Source organism: Erinaceus europaeus, chromosome 11, assembly GCF_950295315.1.
Source record: "Erinaceus europaeus chromosome 11, mEriEur2.1, whole genome shotgun sequence".
Lineage (NCBI taxonomy): Eukaryota > Metazoa > Chordata > Mammalia > Eulipotyphla > Erinaceidae > Erinaceus > Erinaceus europaeus.
Genome location: NC_080172.1, coordinates 44,796,957 through 44,816,748, shown reverse-complemented (window position 1 = coordinate 44,816,748; position 19,792 = coordinate 44,796,957). Strand labels below are relative to the sequence as shown.

The 19,792-nt window shown below is 40.8% G+C and overlaps 1 protein-coding gene across 2 annotated transcripts in view; it reads left to right on the top strand.

The window, feature by feature from the left end:
* Positions 1-9,876: 9,876 nt before the first annotated feature.
* Positions 9,877-19,792, top strand: part of SLC2A5 (solute carrier family 2 member 5) — a 149,779-nt gene continuing 139,863 nt past the window's right edge. For both annotated transcript variants that reach the window (XM_060201422.1, XM_007534162.3), the window contains exon 1: positions 9,877-10,448. In XM_060201422.1, the coding sequence (XP_060057405.1) occupies positions 10,015-10,448 (434 nt within the window). In that variant the 5' untranslated portion in view covers positions 9,877-10,014. The remainder of the gene's footprint in view (positions 10,449-19,792) is intronic.

Genomic DNA, 19,792 nt, shown 5'->3' with positions numbered 1-19,792 from the left:
GGGGAGTTAGGAAGATGGCGGCCTGAGAAGTCGCTAACAGCGAGTGCTCTGATCGCATCGTCGGCAACGGTAGGATTTTCTGCCTTTAGCAGGCCAGTCAATAAGGGGGGACACCAAAGAAGTGATTACAGTTTAATTTGGGTTAAGAATTAGAGTAAAGGTGACACGGACTAGCGGGGCACCAGAATTCCCAGGCGGCGCCGGGCATTGTCCTCCGCCAGCCCAGGAAGGTGGCTCCTCCGCCGGTTGCAGAGCATGGCGGGCAGAGGACCCGGAGAGAGCACTTTAGCTCGGGGGCTTTCTCTTGGGAGTCTCCAGGGTCCACCGCGACCCTGAGGGCGGATCCAAAGACTTCTTGAGTATAGCTCTCATTGGATCAAAGGACTTGGAGCTAGTTTTCATTTTTGAGAAATCCTTTAAAAAAGTCTGGAGGGGGGGTTTCCCGGAAGATGGCGGACTGAGAAGCGGCTAGCCTTGGAGCTCCGGACACATCTCTTGTAAACAATAGGATTTTCTGCCTTTAGCAGGCCAGCCAATAAGGGGCCATAGCGGTGACAACAAGGAGGTGTCTATAACTTAATTTGGGTTAAGAATTAGAGTAGGGGAAAAAAATTCTTTTTTCTTCCTTTTAATTTTCAAGCATACATCCTTCCCGCCACCCCCCCCCCCATAAGCAGTGCCTGGGACAAGCTACTAGCAAGATACCCCATACCACCAAACAGGGTGGTTTTTTTTTTTTTTTTTTTTAAATTCACTGATACACATTTGGGAAGTTCCTCACACTGCTCTTTAATTACAACTCTTCTTCTTATCTTCTCCCTTTTCTCTCTCTTATCTCTCTCTATCTCTTTTTTTTTTAATCTTGTCATACACTTCTTTCTTCTTTGCCTTTCTGAATTTGTTAATTACTTTGGGGAAGAAATCTGACCCAGAGTGGACTCTCTATGTGTGTATCTCTGCTCTAGTTCCCTTTACACTCTTGTTACCCCTAGAATATACACTGGATAGTAGATTTGCATAACTGTCTATTCTTGCTATCCTCTCTTTCTTTTCTCTTTCTTCACTGGGATTTGGTTACTATTTTTTCACGGACTGGAGAAATTGTTTGGCTAACTGGTAGTGATTAAACTGCTTCAATACTTTCTTCAGTTGCTACTGTAATTCCTGAGGTTGGTGAGTGCAATTGTCATAAAGGTATTTAGTACAGTGTTACTTGTGCTCAAAACACAACAACTGAGGAACAACAGAGCATATAAAAAAAAAAGAGAGAAACACATAAAAAAATGGGTAGATTAAAAACAAATAAAACTGCTACCCCAATGAATGAAGACAAGAGCCCAGAAGAAACCACAAATCAGTCAGAAGTAACCATAGATAAGAAAAGTATGCAAGCAATAATAAACTTATTAATCACAGAAATGAAAACAACATTGGAGGAAAGGAATGGCAGTATTAGGGAAACAACAGTTGAGACCCCCAAGGAAAATACTGATTATCTTGAGACAATTAGAGAACTGAAAGCTGAAATAGCTGTAATGAAGAAAGAAGCTGAGGCAAGGGAAAGCAGACTAACAGAAGCAGAAAACAGAATTAGTCAGACAGAGGATGAGTTAGAGAAAACTAAGAAAGAGGTGAAAGAGCTTAAAAAGAGATTGAGAGACACTGAAAACAACAACAGAGACATATGGGATGATCTCAAAAGAAGTAACATTCGTATAATTGGCCTGCCAGAGGAAGAAAGAGAGGAAGGGGAAGAAAACATTCTAGAGGAAATAATACAAGAAAACTTCCCAGACCTGAATAACAGAAAGGATATCAAGGTTCAAGAGGCCCAGAGAGTACCAAACAGAATCAACCCAGACCTGAAAACACCAAGACACATCATAGTCACAATGAAAAGAAGTAAGGATAAAGAAAGGATCCTAAAGGCTGCAAGAGAGAAACAAAAAGTCACATACAGGGGAAAACCCATAAGACTATCTGCAGATTTCTCAACTCAAACTCTAAAAGCCAGAAGGCAGTGGCAAGATATCTATCGAGCCCTGAATGAAAAAGGGTTTCAACCAAGGATAATATATCCTGCTAGACTTTCATTCAAGCTAGATGGAGGGATCAAAACCTTCTTAGACAAACAACAGTTAAAGGAGGCAACTATCACCAAGCCGGCCCTGAAAGAGGTACTAAAAGACCCCTTATAAACAAGAACATCATTATAATACTTGCAATATATCAGAGTAAACAAATTGTTTTTTTGAACAATGGCACTACAATACATTAAATCCATAATATCAATAAATGTCAATGGCTTAAACTCACCCATCAAAAGGCAAAGGGTGGGGGGATGGATCAGAAAACATAACCCAACCATATGCTGCTTGCAAGAATCCCATCTGTCACAACAAGATAAACACAGACTTAAAGTGAAAGGATGGAAAACTATCATACAGGATAACGGTCCACAAAAAAGGGCAGGAACAGCCATTCTCATCTCAGACACAATAGATTTTAAATTAAATCAAGTAATAAAAGATAGGCAAGGACATTACATAATGATTAGAGGATCAATCAGCCAAGAAGACTTAACAATTATTAACATCTATGCACCCAACGAGGGACCATCTAAATACATTAAGCATCTACTGAAAGAATTTCAAAAATACATCAATAGTAATACAATAATAGTGGGAGACTTCAATACCCCACTCTCACACTTAGACAGATCAACAAAGCAGAGAACCAATAAAGATACAAGAGAATTGAATGAAGAGGTTGACAGACTAGACCTCTTGGACATTTTCAGACTCCTCCACCCCAAAAAACTGGAATACACCTTCTTTTCAAATCCACATAACACATACTCAAGGATAGACCACATGTTAGGTCACAAAGACAGCATCAATAAATTCAAGAGCATTGAAATCATCCCAAGTATCTTCTCAGACCACAGTGGAGTAAAACTAACTTTTAACAACAAACGGAAAATTATTAAAAGACATAGAATTTGGAAACTAAACAACATGCTCCTTAAGAACCACTGGGTCAGAGACTCACTCAAACAGGATATTCAAATGTTCCTGGAAACTAATGAAAATGAAGACACAACCTATCAAAATATTTGGGACACCACGAAAGCAGTACTGAGAGGGAAACTTATAGCCATACAATCACATATTAAACACCAAGAAGAAGCCCAAATGAATGACCTTACTGCACACCTCAAGGACTTAGAGGAAGAGGAACAAAGGAACCCTAAAGCAACCAGAGGGACAGAAATCACTAAAGTTAGAGCAGAAATAAACAACATCGAAAATAAAAGAACCATACAAAAGATCAATGAAGCCAAATGTTGGTTCTTTGAAAGATTAAACAAAATTGACAAACCCCTAGCCAGACTCACCAAACAAAAAAGAGAGAAGACTCAAATTAATAGAATTGTAAACGATACAGGAGATATCACAACTGACACCACAGAAATCCAGAGAATTCTGCGAAACTTCTATAAAGAACTATATGCCACCAAGCTAGAGAATCTGGAAGAAATGGAACAATTCCTAGAAACCTATGCACTTCCAAAACTGAACCAAGAAGAACTACAAAATCTAAATGCACCAATCACAGACAAAGAAATTGAAACCGTTATTAAGAATCTCCCCAACAACAAAAGTCCTGGACCAGATGGCTTCACAAACGAATTCTACAAAACTTTCAGGAAACAGTTAATACCCATACTTCTTAAGCTATTCCATAAGATTGAAGAAACAGGAATACTCCCTTCCACCTTTTATGAAGCCAACATCACCCTGATACCAAAAGCTGATAGGGACAGAACAAAAAAGGAAAACTACAGACCAATATCTCTGATGAACATAGATGCCAAAATATTAAACAAGATCTTGGCCAACCGGATACAGCAACACATCAAAAAGATTGTTCATCATGACCAAGTGGGATTCATCCCAGGAATGCAAGGCTGGTTCAACATCCGTAAGTCAATCAATGTCATTCATCACATCAATAAAAGCAAAGCCAAAAACCACATGATTATCTCAATAGATGCAGAGAAAGCCTTTGACAAAATTCAACACCCATTCATGCTCAAAACTCTACAAAAAATGGGAATAGATGGGAAATTCCTCAAGATAGTGGAGTCTATATATAGCAAACCTACAGCCAACATCATACTCAATGGACAGAAGCTGAAAGCATTCCCCCTCAGATCGGGGACTAGACAGGGCTGTCCACTGTCACCGTTACTCTTCAACATAGTATTGGAAGTTCTTGCCATAGCAATCAGGCAAGAGAAAGAAATCAAAGGGATACAGATTGGAAGGGAAGAAGTCAAGCTCTCACTATTTGCAGATGATATGATAGTATACATAGAAAGACCTAAAGAATCCAGTAGAAAATTACTGGAAGTTGTTAGGCAATATAGCAAGGTTTCAGGCTACAAAATCAATGTACAAAAATCAGTGGCATTTCTTTATGCAAACACTAAATCTGAAGAAGAAGACATCCAGAAATCACTCCCATTTACTGTTTCAGCAAAATCAATCAAATACCTAGGAATAAAGTTGACCAAAGAAGTGAAAGACTTGTATGCTGAAAACTATGAGTCGCTACTCAAGGAGATAGAAACTGATACCAAGAAATGGAAAGATATCCCATGCTCATGGATTGGAAGAATAAATATCATCAAAATGAATATTCTCCCCAGAGCCATATACAAATTTAATGCAATACCCATCAAAGTTCCACCTAGCTTCTTTAAGAGAATAGAACAAACACTACAATCATTTATCTGGAACCTGAAAACACCTAGAATTGCCAAAACCATCTTAAGGAAAATAAACAGAAATGGAGGCATCACACTCCCAGATCTTAAACTATATTATAAAGCCATCATCATCAAAACAGCATGGTACTGGAACAAAAATAGGCACACAGACCAGTGGAACAGAATTGAAAGCCCAGAAGTAAATCCCAACACCTATGGGCATCTAATCTTTGATAAGGGGGCCCAAAGTATTAAATGGAAAAAGGAGGCTCTCTTCAATAAATGGTGCTGGGAAAACTGGGTTGAAACATGCAGAAGAATGAAATTGAACCACTTTATCTCACCAGAAACAAAAATCCACTCCAAATGGATCAAAGACCTAGATGTCAGACCAGAAACAATCAAATACTTAGAGGAAAACATTGGTAAAACACTTTCCCAAATACACCTCAAGGACATCTTTGATGAGTCAAACCCAATTGCAAGGAAGACCAAAGCAGAAACAAACCAATGGGACTACATCAAATTGAAAAGCTTCTGCACATCCAAAGAAACTGTTAAACAAACAGAGACACAAACAGAGAAGATCTTCATATGCCATACATCAGACAAGAAATTAATCACCAAAATATATAAAGAGCTCAGCAAACTGAGCACCAAAAAAGCAAATGACCCCATCCAAAAATGGGCAGAGGAAATGAACAAAACATTCACCACAGAGGAGATCCAAAAGGCTAACAAACATATGAAAAACTGCTCTAGGTCACTGATTGTCAGAGAAATGCAAGTTAAGACAACACTAAGATACCACCTCACTCCTGTAAGAATGGCATACATCAAAAAGGACAGCAGCAACAAATGCTGGAGAGGATGTGGGGACAGAGGAACCCTTTTACATTGCTGGTGGGAATGTAAATTGGTCCAGCCTCTGTGGAGAGCAGTCTGGAAAACTCTCAGAAGGCTAGACATGGACCTTCCATATGACCCAATAATTCCTCTCCTGGGGTTATACCCCAAGGACTCCATAACACCCAACCAAAAAGAGGTGTGTACTCCTATGTTCATAGCAGCACAATTCATAAAACCTGGAAGCAACCCAGGTGCCCAACAACAGATGAATGGCTGAGAAAGCTGTGGTATATATACACAATGGAATACTATGCAGCTATCAAGAACAATGAACCCACCTTCTCTGACCCATCTTGGACAGAGCTAGAAGGAATTATGTTAAGTGAACTAAGTCAGAAAGATAAAGATGAGTATGGGATGATCCCACTCATCAACAGAAGCTGACTTAGAAGATCTGAAAGGGAAACTAAAAGCAGGACCTGATCAAATTGTAAGTAGGGCACCAAAGTAAAAACCCAGTGGTGAGGGGTAGACATGTAGCTTCCTGGGCCAGTGGGGGGTGGGAGTGGGCGGGAGGGATGGGTCACAGTCCTTTGGTGGTGGGAATGGTGTTTATGTACACTCCTAGCAAAATGTAGACATAAAAATCAGTAGTTAATTAATATGAGAGGGGGAAATCAATTGTATGTCTCAAAGTTTCTCAAAAGACAAACTGAATCTTTTTAATAGATAGGCTACATATTTGATATGCGGACTCTCTCAAAAGCCTAGACCAAGTAGATTAGAAGCTTCCAATAGCACAGCTATATACAAGATACTGGGTACTGTACAGCAAACCATAACAAAGGGACTTTTCAAAGTTAACCCGATTAACAAATAATGTGATAATAATATTAACTATTGATTGTCTTTTTGAACCCTAAGACAGCAGGAACCTCACATCTTCACTATAGAGCCCCTACTTCCCCCAGTCCTGGAACCCTTGGATAGGGCCCACTTTCCCGTATGCATCTCCCAATCCAAACCAAATAATATTGCATCCGCCGATCACAACCTAACCAACGCAACGATTGCCATCTCAACATGCTTCACCTCAGAGTGTATCCAGAGACTTCACGTGTGGAATGACAACCCTTCAGCTTCATTACTCGGGTGAGACCTTTCCTTTAATAGTACACTCTAATTTCATCTCAGGTAGTTCATTTTCTAACAAAGTCCCATAACCTAGACATACACCAGTTTCTGTGAGAGAGAGCTTATGTGCACACGTATCCATAAACTACTGCAAAATATATACCTGAAAGCAGGATTACACTAGAGTTTGCAGTGAGTACCTCCCTAACACTTCCTCTCCACTATTCCAAGCTTGGGATCCATGATTGCTCAACAAATTGTTTGGCTTCATATGTTAACTCTCTTTTCAATCACCAGGTTCCAGATGCCACCAGGATGCTGGCTAGGCTTCCCTGGACTGAAGACCCCACCAATGTGTCCTGGAGCTCAGCTTCCCCAGAGACACACCTTACTAGGGAAAGAGAGAGGCAGACTGGGAGTATGGACCGACCAGTCAACGCCCATGTTCAGCGGGGAAGCAATTACAGAAGCCAGACCTTCTACCTTCTGCAACCCTCAACGACCCTGGGTCCATGCTCCCAGAGGGCTAGAGAATGGGAAGGCTATCATGGGAGGGGGTGGGTTATGGGGATTGGGTGTTGGGAATTGTGTGGAGTTGTACCCCTCCTACCTTATGCTTTTGTTCACTAATCCTTTCTTAAATAAAAAATTTAAAAATAAAAATAAAAAAAAAATATATAAAAAGAGTTTGACTGGCAGAGCACAGGACTTGCATGTCAGAGACTCCAGATTCAATCCCTAATGCTGAATGTACTAAAGTGGTATTCTGACTTCTCTTCCTCTCATGTGAAACTCTGTTTATCTCTCTTTCATTTGAACTAAGTGATTTTTTTAGATATACATGGAGATCTTCATAAGCTTGGATCAGGCCATGATTTTTTTTTTTTTTAGATATGACACCAAAAGTAAGGCAACCTGCTTGGGGGAGGGGGTGAGGTTGGCAAATTGAACCACACTAGAAAAAAAAAAAGTACATCAAAGTATATACTATCCAGGAAGTTAGTAGACAATTGGAGAAATATTTTGTAAATAATATGTCTTCTAAAAGCCTAGTATCCAAACTGTAAGGAGCTCTTATCACACAGTAGCAAAAAGACAGCTCAACACTTAAAAGCATGAGGCCCCAGGTATGACTCTCAGCTAGAGGGATGCTCTGGTTCATTCTCTTTCTCTCTCTCTATCTCACCCCCCCAGCAAAATAAATAAATCTTATTTACTTATTTATTACTGGATAGAGACAGAGAGAAATTGAGAGAGGGAAAGAGTGAAAGAAACAGAGAGAATCACAATAAGAGTGATAACAGGATTCTGCTTTAAAATCATATAAAGTGATATCAATAAATCTGTAGGTTCATGCTTTTATGATTGATTATGAAGAACAAAAAAGTCTAAAGCCACTAACCAAGGTTGTTTATAATTAATTGGGGTGATCTTTCCCTTTCTCTTTTGTACCTGTGCAGAAAAGGGTTTTCATATAGAGACAGACAGTAGTTACTGTATTTTGTTCTGGGATGCAGCCTGCATTTCAACTGGGAGGCAGGAGTGGAGAGTTAACAGATTTAAGACATTCAGATGCCTGTCTGTAAATGTAGCTTTTTCTACTATAAGTTTTTGGTCCCTATCTTACTAAGATGACTAGAATAAAAAAAATACAAAAAGAGAGCTGGTAGTTGGGGAACATCTCAATTGGGAGAGCACAGAACCATGTTGGAGACTCCTATTTTTACGCATACACTGGAGTAGTGCTCTGGCTTCTCATTCTCTTCTGTGAAACTATATCATATGTGAAATAAATAAGATAAATCTTAAAAAACAAAATAAAAAGATAATAAGTGTTGAAGAATTAGAGAAAATGGAAGACTCAAACCTTGCTATATGAATATAAAATGATGCTTCCACCTTGGAAAACAGCCAACTCCTCAAAAATTTAAAAATGCAATTAACATATGATTGAGCAATTCCATCCCAATGTAGATACCCAAGAGAAATAAAACTACACGTCTGTACAAAACTTTCCACAAGAATGTTCATAGCAGTATTATTCATAACTATCAAAAAGTCAGAACAATCCAAATGCCCATCAAGTCAAATGTGTACAGCTTCACAATGACCTATTTGACCATACAAAGCATTGAAACATTGATAATATGCTACAATATGGATGAACTTGAATATAAACTAAATGAAAGTCAATCACAAAAAAAAAATCACATACTGTCTGATTTATCTCTGTGAACTGTCTAGAAGGGGCAATTTCATAGCCACAGAAGGTAGATTGCTGGCTAAGGGTGGGGAGGACCACAGTCAGGGAGAGTAAAATAGGAAGTGGCAACTAACTGGGTTTCTTCTTAGAAAATTTTGTGGAACTAGATAATGTTGGTGGCTACACAAACTTCTAAATATACTGAAAATAGCTAAGTTATACACTTATGAGTAACACTTTTATGGTATATAAAATGTATCTTAACTAGAAAGATATGAAATTTTTTAAATAAAAGTAAATTAAAACGCCCTAAGGGCTGGAGAGATGGTATTGTGGTTATGCAAAACGACTTTTATGCCTGAGCCTCCCAGGACCCAGGTTCAATACCCAGCACTACCATAAGCCAGAATTAATCAGTGTTCTGATAAAAAAGGATAATAAATAAATAGAAATATATGAAAATTTCAAGAGAAAAATCTCGAGTACATTGGGAATTAATGTCTTATTTTTAAAAAGCACAACTTATAAACAGAATGGTTAACAGAATGCTCCTTGTAGGAAGAAGTGGAAGCATCTCCTTCCCATAATAACTAGTTTGTGGATTAAAATCTACACTCACACGCACACGCGCAGACACACACACACACACACACACACACGCACGCACGCACGCGCGCACGCGAATGCATACAAACTAGCTGAACGCAAGGAAGGCCACATAAAACCTGAAGTCCAACAAACTTTGCCTTCCCAGGACAGGATGTCCCAGATAGGGCGGCCTTGCGAGAGGCGGGGCGCAGACTTGGGGACCGAGGGGGCAGGGCGAAGGCGGTACGGAGGCGTGGTCTGAGGGACTGGGCGGGGCGTGGACACAGGGGCTCAGGCTCCAGACCCTACTGGGAAGTGGAGCGCTCGGGTAGGCGTGTCCTGGGTGTAGAAGCGGGGTTTGGGCCTGGGCGGGGCCCGAGCCTCGGGGCAGGGAGGGGCCTTGGACTGGGTAGCTGCTTGGACGCGACCGCCCGAAGCTCGGTTCCCAGACGGCGGCGGTGGCCGAATGGTCTTGGTCACACCAGCGCCGGGCCCCGGGCCACGTCCGCGGCCGGCTATGCCTCCGCCCGCGCCGCCCACCGACCTGGTGCCGTCGGAGCGCGCCGTGGTGCTGCTGTCCTGCGCGCTGTCGGCCCTAGGCTCCAGCCTGTTAGTGGCAACGCACGCCCTGTGGCCAGACCTGCGCAGCCAGGCGCGGCGCTTGCTGCTCTTCCTGTCGCTGGCCGACCTGCTCTCGGCCGCCTCCTACTTCTACGGGGTGCTGCAGGACTTCTCGGGTTCCTCGTGGGATTGCGTGCTTCAAGGTGCGCTCTCCACCTTCGCCAACACCAGCTCCTTCTTCTGGACGGTGGCCATCGCCCTTTACCTTTACCTCAGCATCGTCCATGGGGCGCGCGAGCCTCGGGTCAGCCGCCTGTTCTGGGCCTTCCACATCGTCAGGTGGGTGGCCGTGGTGCCCTTTCCCTCCACCTTGGGCCTCTCCCGCGCCTGGTCAGCCCAGGGTCAGTGGGAGGTTGCCAAGTTTTCCTGGAAGGTGGACTTGTGCTGAGCTCGGCTTGTGTGGAGCCTCTTGTGCTCGTCGCAGCCTGACTCCCCTAATGAGGTGAGACCATTACAGCAGTTCCTTGAAGGGTGTGGCTCCAGATTTCACCCTGAGGGCCCATCCTGGCAACTCAGAAGCTGGTGGAGTTACCAGTCTTTTGCTTGCAGATTGAGATCACTTCTGCTGCTCATTGCAGTAAGTCCAGGTTCTCACTCTGGAAGATGGGTTGGGTCGTGCTCTGAGCTGGAAAAGAGGGCTGCTTTCAATTCCCAAAGAATCCGTCTCACCCTCCTCACCAGCCCTGTGCCAAAGACACTGCCTCAGCTATAAAGTTTACAAGCGACTGTCTTTACTGACTTTGATCATCTGGAGACTTCAGATCCCAGTCTCTGGATATTTCTATTCCAAATGATTTTGACTTTTCTTCTAGAGTTTGACAACTTTGAGGTTAAGTTCAGTTGTAGAGGTTGGTCTGAAAGAGACTGGCAATGACCTGGGTTCTGTGAGAGAAAAAAAAAAAAAAACCAAGACCTTGCCCTAGCCAGGTGTGGAAACGGCATCAAGGTAGGGAAGAAGGCTGGCCCCTCCTAGGTGTTAATATCAAGATCCACATGCTGTCCTGAGCCCCAGGTAGGAAATCTTACAGGACTGATTTCCTCTCCTTCTCCCAGCGAGGAACATTGAACACTGCCCTAATTATAGGGCTTCTATGCTAAGTGCTTGAGTGCTTTCCAAGGAGTTGAGGACAGTCAACACTTTGGTAAAGACAAGTCATCTGGGTGTCACAACTAATGCCACAAGCATACAAGAGTCACTTGACCTCCAGGTCTCAGAGCTGCTGGACAAAGGACAGGTAATGCCTGAGAGTCCGAATGCCCTACTTCTCAGTTGTTCAAATCAAAAGCTTTGCAAGGAACCATTTAAAAGTTATTCCCAGAGGGATAAAGAATAGGGAAGCTGTCAAGGGAGGGAATTGGATATGGAGCTCTGGGGGTGGGCAATGTGTAGAAATATACACCTCTCATCCTATGGTCTTGTCAATGTTTCCATTTAATAAAAAGAAAAAAGTTACCTCAGATGCTGCACAGATACATAAGCATGGGCTGCGCTCCTCTGAAATGTGTTCAATTGCACCTGAGAAGGAAGGAGCCCAACACTAGACTCTCTTTTATTAGTGATTTAATAGAGTTACAAAATTATATGTCAACAGGGGTATAACTCCACACCATTGCCACCACCAGAGTTCTGAATTCCCAGTCCCTCCTAAGGTTGCAGACATGGTTTAACTATCATATCACAACTATCTGTCTTCATTTGTACATAATTGCCCCCCTTTTTTTTTCAGGTCCAAGCCACACATAACCCTATTGGTACAACCAAATATTCCTCTCTTCTGGGCTTCTCTTTGCAAAACTCTGTTCCACACCCCCTTCTTTCTTTCTCTCTCTTTCCCTTTTCTCTCTCTCTCTCTCTCTTTTTTTTTGCCTCCAGGGTTACCATTGGGACTTAGTGCCTGCACTACGAATCCACTGCTCCTTGAGGGTATTTTTCCCCTTTTGTTGCCTTGTTGTTTATCGTTGTTGTTGTTATTGCTATCGTTGTTGGATAAGACAGAGAGAAATCAAGAGAGGAGGGGGAGGCAGAGGGAGAGAGAAAGATAGACACCTGCAGACCTGCTTTACCACTTGTGAAGTGACTTCCCCCCTCTGCAGGTGGGGAGCCAGGGGCTCGAACCGGGATCCTTGAGCTGTTCCTTGCACTTCACGCCATGTGCACTTAACTCACTGTGCCACTGCTCAGTCCCCTCTTCCTTTCTTTTTAATCAGAGCACTGCTTAGCTCTGGCTTATGGTGGTGGTGTTGGGGATTGAACCTGGGACTTTGGAGCCTCAGGCATGAGAGTCTGTTTGCATAACCATTACACTGTCTACTTCTGCCCATCCACACCCATTTCTATAAATATAAATACCCCATGACCCTTTACACACTCTCCTAATCCCTCCCTCCCCAGAGTCTTTTGCTTTAGTGCAGTCACACTATCCAATCTAAGGGTTGCTTTGTGTTTTCCTGTTCTGATTTGTTTCTTAAATTCCTTCTATAAGTGAAAGAGTCTGATATGTGTCCTCTTTTTGACTTAACGGACTTTACATGATAACTTCAGGTCCCATCCAGGATAAAGCAAAGAAGATGACTTTGTGCTTTTTAATAGCTGAGTAGTATTCTGTTGTGCATACCACAACTTTCTTTGCCACTCATTCATTAGACATCTGAGTTGTTTCCAAAACTGGACTATTATGAATTGTGCTGCTCTAAATATAGGTGTATGTATTTCTCTTCAGATGAGTGTATTTGTGAAAGCACTCCTATCCCTATGGTATATCCTAGTGGTTCATTTTAAAAAATACTTTTATCCCCTTATTGGAGGTGGGTAACCAATACTTTGCCCTCAGGGAAATTGCATTCCATCTGGAGGTCCTTATAGCTCCTGAGGAGTACTGTCCTTAGTATTGTCCTTAGTCCTTGGTCAGCAGTGACTCTGGGGACAGATAGGCTGATAACCTCCTCAGCTATCATGACTGATGAAACTTGCCTGAGGTCACAAAGCTCTGAGTGGGAGGTTATGAGTTAGGACTCCAAGGCTAGTGCTCATTTTATGATTTCACATGGTCTCTGGTTTGACTTTCCTGGTTTCTGTTATTGTTTGTTTTGATTATTTTTATTTATTTATGTTTTTTAACCAGAGCATTACTCAGCTCTGCCTATTGAGAATCAAATATGACACCTCTTACATTGCAATTTTGTGTACTACTACTGTGTAACTCCCTGCTAGTACTCATCTATAGTAGTTCTGGAGATTGAGCCTGGGACCTTGGAGCCTCAGGCAAGAAAGTCTTTTGCATAACCATTGTGCTATCGCCCCAGCTTTCTCAATAATTATTTTAAAAGATTTACTTATTTTATTTCACCAGAGAGAAAAGCAGAATGAGAGGGAGAAAGTGAGAGAACCAGAGCATCACTCTGGCATATATGGGGCTAGGGATTGAACTCAGGATCCCATGCTTGCAAGACCAGTGTGCCTCCCATGCTGCCATATGTATTATTCAGCAGAAATGTGGATTTGTTGACAATAATTGGACAGGATTTAAAAAAAAAAATTCTTTATTGGGGGGTTAATGGTTTATATTTGACAGTGAAATACAGTAGTTTGTACATGAATAGCATTTCCACAAAACAGTACAACCCCCACTAGGTCCTCCTCTGCCATCATGTTCCAGTACCTGAACCCCCACCCCCACCCCAGAATCTTTTACTTTGGTACAATACACCAACTCCAGTACAAGTTATGCTTACTGATTTCCCTTCTGATCTTTTTTCTCAACTCTGTCTATGAGTGAGATCATCCCACATTCATCCTTTTCCTTCTGACTTATCTCACTTAACATAATTTCTTCAAGCTCCATCCGAGATGGGGTAAAGAAGGTGCATTCAACATTTTTAATCGCTGAGTAGTATTTCATTGTGTATATATACCACAACTTACTCAGCCACTTATCTGTTGTTGGACACAGGGTTGCTTCCAGGTTTTGGCTATTAGAAATTCTGATGCTGTGAACACAGGTATACACAAATAGCTTTGGATGGGTGTGTTTGGTTCCTTAGGATATATCCTCAGGAGAGAAATTGCAGGGTCATAGGTTAGGTCCACTTCTACCTTCTGAGTGTTCTCTAGACTGCTCTCCATATGAGTTATAACAATTGACATTCCCACCAACAGTGCAGGAGGGCTCCTTTGTCTCCACAATCTCTCCAGCATTTGCTGTTGCTACCTTTTCTTATGTATGACATTCTCACAGGAGTGAAGTGGTATCTCTTTGTGGTCTTTATTTGCATCTTTTTGACAATCAATAACTTAGAGCATTTTTTCATATGATTGGCCTTTTGTATCTCTTCTATGGAGAATATTCTGTTAATATCCTCTCCCCATTTTTGGATGAGCTCTTTGTTGCTGAGTTTGGTGAGCTCTTTATATATTTTGGTTATTAGCCTCTTGTCTGATATATAGCATGTAAAGAACTTCTGCCATTCTGTGTGAGTTCTCCTTGTTTGGGTGATGGTTACTTTTGCTATGCAGAAGCTTTTTAATTTGATGTAGTCCCATTGCTTTATTGTTGCTTTGGTCTTCTTTGTAATTGAATTCATTTCATTGATGATGTCTTTAAGATTTATATAGAAAAAAGTTCTGCCAATATTTTCCTCTAAGTACTTGATAGTTTCTGGTCTAACATCCAAGTCATTGATCCATTTGGAATTTACTTTTGTGTTTGGTGAAATATAGGGGCTCAGTTTCAATGTTCTGCATGTTTCAACCCAGTTTGTCCAACACCATTTCTTGAAGAGACTCTGCTTTCCCCATTTAATAGTCTGGGCACCTTTGTCAAAGATCAGATGTCCAGAGGTGTTGGGGCTTACTTCTGGGCTCTCAATTCTATTCCACTGGTCACTGTGTCTATTTATGTTACAGCACCAAGCAGTTTTGATTACAATGGCCCTATAATACAATTTGAGATCTAGGAGTGTGATGACTCCAGTGCTGTTTTTTCTTCTCAAGAATATTTTGGCAATTCTAGGTCTTTTCTGGTTCCAGATAAACATTTGTAGCATTTGTTCTATTCTCCTAAAAAATTGGATGGGATCTTGATGGGGATTGCATTACATTTATATATGGCTCTTGGTAGTATATTCCTTTTGGTGATGTTAATTCTTCCAGTCCATGAAAATGGAATATCTTTCCACTTCTTTGTGACATTTTCTGTTTCATTGAAGAGTGATTTATAATTTTCATTCTACAAGTCTTTCACTTCTTTGGTTAGGTTTATCCTAGATATTTTGTTCTTTTACTTGCTGTAGTAAAAGGGGTTGATTTCTGGATTTTTTTCTTCTGCTACCTTAGTATTTGCATAGAGGAATGTCACTGACTTTTGAATGTTAATTTTGTAGCTTGGCACCTTACTATATTGCCTGATAATTTCCAAAAGCTTCTTGCTGGATTCTTTCATTTTTTTCTACATATACTATCATGTCATCTGCAAACAGTGAGAGTTTGACTTCTTCTCTCCCAATCTATACCCCTTTAATTCCTTTCTATTGCCTGATTGCTATGGCAATAGCTCCCAACACTATGTTGAACAGTAAGGATGATAGTGATCTGAGGGGGAATGCTTCCAGTTTTTCACCACTGAGTATGAAGTTGGCTGTAGATTTGCTATATATGGACTCCATTATCTTGAATTTTCCATCTATTCCCATTTTTTGTAGTGTTTTGATCATAAAGGGATATTGGATTTTGTCAAAGGCCTTCTGTGTATCTATTGATATAACCATGTGGTTTCTGGTCTTGCTTTGATTGATGTGGTGGATCACATTGCTTTACATATATTAAAATAACCTTGTATCCCTGGGATAAATCCCACTTTGTCATGATATACAGTCTTTTTAATATACTGCTGTATCCTGTTGTGTAGAATTTTGTTCAATATTTTTAGCAACTCTATTCATCAGAGATATTGGTCCATAGTTTTCTTTTTTTGTTGTGTCCCAGTCTTCTTTTGGTATCAGGGTGATGTTGGCTTCATATAAGGTAGAAGGGTGTATTCTTATGATTTCAATCATTTGGAAGAGTTTTAATGTCTATTTTATTTATTATTATTATTATTTTATTTTCTTACCAGAGCACTACTTAGCTATGGCTTATGTTGGTGCAGGGGATTGAACCTGGGATTTTGAAGCCTCAGGCATGAGAGTTTGTTTGCTTAACCATTATGCTATCTACCCCTGCCCTTGGAAGAGTTTTGAAAGTAGAGGTATATTGTTTGGCTTTATACGTTATCTCCTTTTCAGCCACCAGTTTCCAGATGCTACCATGATGCCAACTGGACTTCCATGGGCAGACGGCCTCACCAATGTATCCTGGCGCCCCACTTCCCCAGAGCTCGGCCCCACTAGGGAAAGACAGAGATAGGCTGAGAGTATGGATCAACCTGTAAATGCACATATTCAGAGGGAAAGCAATTACAGAAGCCAGACCTACCACCTTCTGCAACCCATAATGATCCTGGATCCATACTCCCAAAGGGTTAAAGAATAGATAGGACAGCTATCAGGGGGAGAGGATGAGATACGGAGCTCTGCTTGTGAGAATTGTGTGGAATTGTACCCCTCTTATCCTATGGGCTTGTCAGTGTTTCCGTTTTATAAATAATTTTTTTTTAAAGGTAGAGGTATTAACTCTTCCTTAAAGATTTTGTAGAATTCATTTGTAAAATCATGTGGTCTAGGACTTTTATTGTTGGAAGTTTCTTGATAACTGTTTCGATTTCGTTGGCCTTTTCATATTTTACAGTTCCTCTTTAATTTTGGAAATTTGTATGTATCTAGGAACTGGCCCATTTCTTCCAGTTCTCTAGCTTGGTGGCATATAGTTGTCCATAGCATCCTCAAATGATACATTGGAATTCTGTGGTGTCTGTTGTGATATCTCCTCTTTCATTTACAGTCCTACTTATTTGAGTCTTCTGCCTTTTTTTTTTTTTTTTTTTTTGTGAGCCTGGCTAAGGGTTTGTCAATTTTGTTTACCCTTTTGAAGAACCAACATTTAGCTTCATTGATCGTTTGTTTAGCTTTCTTATTTTCAATGTTATTTATTTCTGCCCTAACTTTATTTAGTTTAGTCCTTCTGGTTGTTTTAGGGTTCCTTTGTTCTTCTTCTTCTAAGTCTTTAAGGTGTACAATCGGATTGTTTATTTGAGCTTTTTCTTGTTTCCTAATGTGTGCTTGTATAGCTATGAACTTCTCTCTCAGTATTGCCTGAGCTGTGTCCCAAACATTTTGATTGCTCATGTCTTCATTTTCATTGAATTCTTGAAACATTTTGATTTCTTCCTTAATTTCCTCTTCAACCCAGTATACTTTAAGTAGTATACTGTTGAGTTTCCATATATTGGGCCTTTTACTCATTTTTTGTTCATTGTTGAGTGTTAATTTAATTCCACTGTGTTCTGAGAAGATGCATGGTATGATTTCAATGTTACTTTGTTGACATTGTCTTTGTTGTCTAATATATGGTCTATCCTTGAGAATGACTCATGTGGACTTGAATAGAATGTGGCTTCACAGAAGGTGGAAAGGATATTCCTTTGTAATCTTTTGGAAGAGTTTTAATGGTAGAGGTATTATTTTTTTCTTTTTTCTTTTTTAATATTTATTTATTTATTCCCTTTTGTTGCCCTTGTTTTATTGTTGTAGTTGTTATTGATGTCACTGTTGTTGGATAGGACAGAGAGAAATGGAGAGAGGAGAGTAAGACAGAGAGGGTGAGAAAGATAGACACCTGCAGACCTGCTTCACCGCTTGTGAAGTGACTCCCCAGCAGGTGGGGAGCTGGGTGCTTGAACTGGGATCCTTACGCTGGTCCTTGCACTTTGCGCCACCTGCACTTAGCCCACTGTACTACTGCCGGACTCCCAGTGGTAGAGGTATTAACTCTTCTGTAACGGTTTTGTAGAATCTATTTGTAAAACCATCTGGTCCAGGACCTTTATTCTTGGGAAGATTTTTGACAACTATTTCAGTTTGCCTGTTCATATTTTCTATACTGTCTGTTTAATTTTGGAAGTTTGTAGTATGTGGGAAGTCATCCATTTCATACAGGTTCTTTAGTTTGGTGGCATATAGTTATCCATAGAAGCCTCACATGAAGGGGCCTGGTGGTGGTGTACCTGGTTAAGCACACATATTACAGTATGCAAGGACCTGAGTTCAAGCCCCTGGTCCCCACCTGCAGGGGGAAAGCTTTCCAAGTGGTAAAGCAGGGCTGCAGGTGTCTCTCTGTCTCTATCCCTACCACCCCTCTCCCCCTCGATTTCTGGCTGTCTCCAGCCAATAAATAAATAAAGATTACCAAAAAAGAAAGAAAGAAAAAAATGTTTTTTTTTAAAAAAAGAAGCCTCACATAATACATTCTATTTATGTGGCGTCTGTTGTGATATCTCTTTCATTTACAATATGATTTTTTTGAGTCTTCTCCCTTTTTTTGTTTTTTGAGTCTGGCTAAGGGTTTGTTGCTTTTGGAGCCTCAGGCATGAGAGTCTCTTTGCATAACCATTATGCTATCTACCTTCTGCCAGAGTTTTTAAAATTTTGTTTACCCTTTCAAAGAACCAACATTTAGCTTCATTGATCTTTTGTACGGTTTTCTATTTTCAGTGTAATTTGATTTCTGCCCTAACTTTAGTTTGTTGAATCCTTCTGGTTGCTTTAGGTTCCTTTGTTCTTCTTCTAAGTCTTTTTTTTTAAAATAATTTATTTCTTTATTGGGGAATTAATGCTTTACATTCAACAGTAAATACAATAGTTTGTAGATGCATAACATTCCCCAGATTCCCATTTAACAATACAACCCCCACTATTTCATTCATCATTTTTCATGGACCTGTATTCTCCCCACCCACCCACCCACCCCAGAGTCTTTTACTTTGGTGTAATACTCCAATTTCATTTCAGGTTCGACTTGTATTTTCTTTTCTAATCTTGTTTTTCAACTTCGGCCTGAGAGTGAGATCATCCCGTATTCATCCTTCTGTTTCTGACTTATTTCACTCAACATGATTTTTTCAAGGTCCATCCAAGATCGGCTGAAAACAGTGAAGTCACCATTTTTTACAGCTGAGTAGTATTCCATTGTGTATATATACCACAACTTGCTCAGCCACTCATCTGTTGTTGGACACCTGGGTTGCTTCCAGGTTTTGGCTATAACAAATTGTGCTGCCAAGAACATATGTGTACACAGATCTTTTTGGATGGATGTGTTGGGTTCCTTAGGATATATCCCCAGGAGGGGAATTGCAGGGTCATAGGGTAGGTCCATTTCTAGCCTTCTGAGAGTTCTCCAGACTGTTCTCCACAGAGGTTGGACCAATTGACATTCCCACCAGCAGTGCAGGAGGGTTCCTTTGACCCCACACCCTTTCCAGCATTTGCTGCTGTTACCTTTTCTGATGTATGACATTCTCACAGGAGTGAAGTGATATCTCATTGTTGTCTTGATTTGCATTTCTCTGACAATCAGAGACTTGGAGCATTTTTTCATGTGTTTCTCAGCCTTTTGGATCTCTTCTGTGGTGAATATTCTGTCCAAGTCCTCCCCCCATTTTTGGATGGGGTTATTTGTTGTCTTGTTGTTG